This window comes from Habropoda laboriosa, unplaced genomic scaffold, assembly GCF_001263275.1.
Source record: "Habropoda laboriosa isolate 0110345459 unplaced genomic scaffold, ASM126327v1 scaffold473, whole genome shotgun sequence".
In the NCBI taxonomy this organism is placed as follows: domain Eukaryota; kingdom Metazoa; phylum Arthropoda; class Insecta; order Hymenoptera; family Apidae; genus Habropoda; species Habropoda laboriosa.
The window spans coordinates 89,072-93,793 of record NW_017100562.1 but is presented as its reverse complement, the minus strand read 5'-3'; the positions used below and the strand labels follow the sequence as shown (position 1 = coordinate 93,793).

Here is a 4,722-nt window from a genome sequence, read left to right as displayed (position 1 = left end):
CTTAGGTACACATGTGCTCAATATTTAAATACTCGAGCAATTAATACGTAAGATTCAACAGTTCGATATTCAACTATCTAACGCCCAACTATTCAACACGTGAGTACTCAACTACTTATCATATGAGTAACTTAATACTCAACTAACTCACCACTTAAGTGTTTAATACTCAACTAGTCAAAATATAAATACTTAATATTCAACCAACTCGACACGTAAGTACTCAATACGTAACTACTCGTTAAGTGAATACTTAGTACACAATTAACTCAACACTTAAGTACTTAGTATTCAACTAGTCAACAGGTAAGTACTAAATACTCAACTACCTAAACACTTAAGTTTTCAAGAATTCATACTCGGATATTCAACACTTAAGTACTGAAATACTCACGTTCTCAACACTTAAGTATTCAATATTCCCTTAATTCTCCGTATTCCATTAACAAACTAAAGCACACTAATTTCAATGATTCCTAGAATACAGAACGAAAGTTTGCTCTCCCAACAAACTACCACTTCAAATGAAACATTCTCGCGATACCCGTTCATTATCCGAAGCACCTCCCAGAACTTCGCAACCGAGCTGTTGGTCACGCCAAAACAACACCCGTGAAGAAACTCACGAGTTAATTAACACAGCAAAATCCTCCGAAGTCACGAAATTCATAAAAGTCAAACAAAAAGAAAAGGAAAGAAGGAAAGAAAAGATCGATCGTATATCCTTTACTTTTCACCGAAAACTTCCACGAAGTGCTAAGATCCCTGTTCTTAGTCGTCAAACGTTTAGCAAGTCCCAGTGAAATTCATGAAAACAAAAGATACATTTGCATAAATGAATCCATAATAAGGATACGTGAAACCTCGTATGTAAAAAAGTGGGAAAAAAACGCTGAAAACCAAGGGAACGGGAATAGAGAACCAGCAGTGTTTTTTTTTTTGTTTTCTTTTAAGATAATTCCTTTCAGCAGATATATTGAATTTTCTCTCGTGACAGTGTTCATAATTATAGTTACAGTCCCTCGAGTATTTCCGTGGTGCCATTTGACTTGGTTCTTGTTGTTCACCGACGCATCTTGTGGGATTCTCATTAGCGGCCCTCAGTTTCTCTGCTCCTGTCTGTTCATCATGGTCAACGCTGTGTTTTGACTGTCAGGTACCATGGTTCTCGACGTTCGTATATCGAAGATCTTCTTCAAAGAGCGCGGAAATTGGTTGTTCAGGCCAGCGTAAATGATGGGGTTATAACAGATGGAGGACTTGGCTAATAAAGCTGGTAAGACGGCTACTGAAGCCGATGGTTTCGCCTGGAAAATAGTACTGTTTGGTTAAAAGTGTATTTTGGATCAGCCCGATTCATTTTTTTGAAGTGATGAAATGAACATTGGCTATTAGAGATTACAAATTGAATTTCTAATCTTTCGTGTAGGAAGTGTACTATTTGTTTCGCCTGGAAAATTGTATTTTTGGTTAGAAGTGTATTTTGGATCAGCCAGATTTATTTCTTTGAAGTGATGAGAAGAACATTGGCTATTAGAGACTAAGAATTGAATTTCTAACCCTTCGTGTAGGAAGTGTACTATTTGTTTCGCCTGGAAAATTGTATTCTGGATCGGTCGGATTTATTTCTTCGAAGTGACAAAGAAAAATACTGGTTGTTAGAGACTGAGAATTGAATTGTTAACCCTACGTAAATTGAATTTTTGATGAAGTGTACTATTGGAGGATACTTTTGAAATGTGAATTTAATAGTCAAGGTTCTTTAACAAGTAAATTAAGTTCTTCGTTTGAGATTTGAGAAATTAATTTCTAAAGGATCTAGCATCTTTGGCTACTAGTTCCATGACGACGACTTAATAACCATCGTCATGGCGATGCACGTGTTAATGGGACTCGCTGGTAGCAGGAAATTATAACAATACTTTCACCGCGCAAATGTAAATCTATTCACGGTGCATAGACGAACGTGGAACAATGCCAGCTTGTGTAGCTTTCTCATTATTAATTATTGATACTTGTAAGAATCAATCGACAGATTTATCAAAGAAATTTCTAATGGGTGAAAGAAAATTTATCGGTAGATTTTTAGAATGATTTTCAACATGCAAATTGTGTTCTAAGTGTACTAAACAGCGTTATATAGAATCTTGCTCAATTTTCATGTGTTTTAATTCGTGAATCGTACGACTTTTAAATTTCTTTTAAAATTATTCCAAAAATATCGATGCAATTCCTAAGTAATTTTATTTAAAACAAGAAGCTACTTCTGCTACCCAGAAAATAAATTAGAAAAGTGAAAATTATATCATTTTTGGCTATCTATGTAAAATTTTATTTTTAAAAATTCGAAAATAATATTATTACAATCTTTGAAGTTTGCCCTAAAAAAATATCAGCAGTAACCCCATTCCATAAATTACAATAAGGGACTCAGGTTCCTCCGTCGTGAAGTGTCTTCTCGAAGAGAACCGATAGCTGTAATAACAGGAAGTCGTCAAATCTATTTCCTACATGAAATCACGCAACTATAAACATTTCGTCGGTATCATCTGTAGTAGAACGTAATAACATTCAACATCCAACATTAGGTATCTTAATGAGCGTTCAAACTGGCGTTCGTTGACGCTCTTATCTTTTATGTAATTACATTCAGTGGAATTCTCTTTTTCTTTATATAGTACCTAATATGGAACACCGCAATATCTCGGCAAATAAGTAACAAAATCAATCGGTAATAGTGTAAGATACTTCATTAAAAACAAAAGACAATCACATTCACATTAGAGCGTTGGTTACAAGTCTGTCGTTAAACGCGAAGTTGATTGTTGTTTGAAAACGTATAAAAGTTTTTGAGAGACGAGTTAAATAGTGAAATTTTTTGGGGAAGGTAAGGTAGAAAAATATTACTTTTGCATGATCTATCATTAAACCTGTTTGTTTTCGAGACTTCAAAAGAAATTCACCGTTAAATTTTTCTTCTTCTTAGTACAATTATCATTTTTCTGTCGAAATACGTATGTACCCAATATGGAACACGTTGAGTGTACGTAATATGGAACATGTTCCATATTAATATTATATAGTATTACATAATTTTATGCTATTATGATTATTATTGTGTATATAATAGATGAAAGTTATAGCACCAAAAATTAAAAGAAAATCTTGGGATAAGTTTCCAGAAAAACGGAAGATATTTCTTTATTTGTCTTTTTTATTTATACAAATATTCATTTTTCATAGTAAACATAAAGTTTTTTGAGATTTCTTTACAAATTTCCTAGGTGTTCCATATTAGGTACCATTTTTTCAACTCACCACGTTTGACTTTCTTTATATTTTTTACCATGACTTCAAGACACTTAAACTTTTGCATAGTTAACTATTAACATACGTGTATCCATTAATTTTGTCGTGTTTTAGCGTTAGTTTCATAAAAAAAGAAGCATGTCTCTATATTTGGCTCGCTTTGAAAGTCAGGTGTTCTATATTAGGTGCAGTTACTCTATAGGTATTGTCCTCTAAATGAAAATCAAGAAAATTAGGAAAGCAAAGGAAAAATTGCTCAAGTTTCAGAGGATTAATCTGGAATCTTGTCGACATCGACTCCGAAATAAAAATAAAGTAAATATTACTCAAGGTTCAAAGGATTAATCTTGAATCTGTTGTTTTAAATATTGACCTCGAAAGGAAAAATTATTTAGGTTTAAGGGTCATGGTGAAGTTCGTTCGTCCGTATGAAGTATTAAACGTGTATCTAGGTGAAACGTGATGCTTACATCGAAATACTGTGCAGCGAGTGCCAGGGCAGCGTACGGTGACCAGGCTAACAGGAAGGCTGTTATCATTAATGCAACCATCTTCGTAATCTTTGCCTCGCGTCTTCCGCTCGCACCTGAATTATAAAATAAAACGGTTTTCCCATGACGACGGAAGCGTGGCTTCCTTGTCGAGTAAGAACTGAGGAGGAAATTATGCAAAAACTGGGAGAAGGAGGATTTTGAGTAAATTAGTAATTGTAAAGAGATTATTACAGGTACTGTTACAGGTACTTTAGGAAGCTTGTGTATTATTGAATTGTAGTTGCTTTATTTTATATATTCAAAGGAATTTGGAAATTTAGTGCATTGTTTAATTGTAATTGCTTTATTTTGTATATTGAAAGGAATTTCGAAATACAGTAAATTCTCCACAAGTGTCAGTCCGCAAGGAACCTAAACCTGACACTTGTAGAGTCAGGGACTACGTTTACGAGCCTTGCGCCCGCCTTTGTAGTTTGCCGAACGTAGACAAGGACAGCGAATAAAAGATAAGGATGAAACGTGAGTCGAGGCAACCAAGCGATTTAAATACCAACTTTTTTAATTTTACAAATTATATCGTGTTTGATTTTATTTTCATCAGAAATATAATTCAATATTCTTTCTTAATATTCTAATCTCGTAAAAGAAACCGAGTGGTGACTGACAGCGAGCGAGATAACAGGCGAAGCAATGACGCAGGCCTAGGCGTAGGACCATCTATACTGACACTTGTAGAATCCAAACTGACTGACACTTGTAGAGAATTTACTGTACAGTAAAAGTTCTATAAAAGCTTTCGGATCTACGCCATGAATGTTCATGGTCTATCCCCACCACAAGGGGGGACCACCCTTGAACCAGGCAAACGACTAATGTGACACGGCCGCGACATCTCTTTATCGCATTCGGCGTCGGCATG

General features: G+C 34.9%; 1 protein-coding gene across 1 annotated transcript in view; it reads right to left on the bottom strand.

Annotated features, from left to right (window-relative positions):
- Positions 1 to 1,100: 1,100 nt before the first annotated feature.
- LOC108576618 (rhodopsin-like) overlaps positions 1,101 to 4,722 on the bottom strand; it is a 34,691-nt gene continuing 31,069 nt past the window's right edge. The window contains exons 5-6 of the mRNA XM_017939640.1: positions 3,780 to 3,895; positions 1,101 to 1,307 (exon numbers count right to left, since the gene is read on the bottom strand). Of these exons, the coding sequence (XP_017795129.1) occupies positions 1,101 to 1,307; positions 3,780 to 3,895 (323 nt within the window). The remainder of the gene's footprint in view (positions 1,308 to 3,779; positions 3,896 to 4,722) is intronic.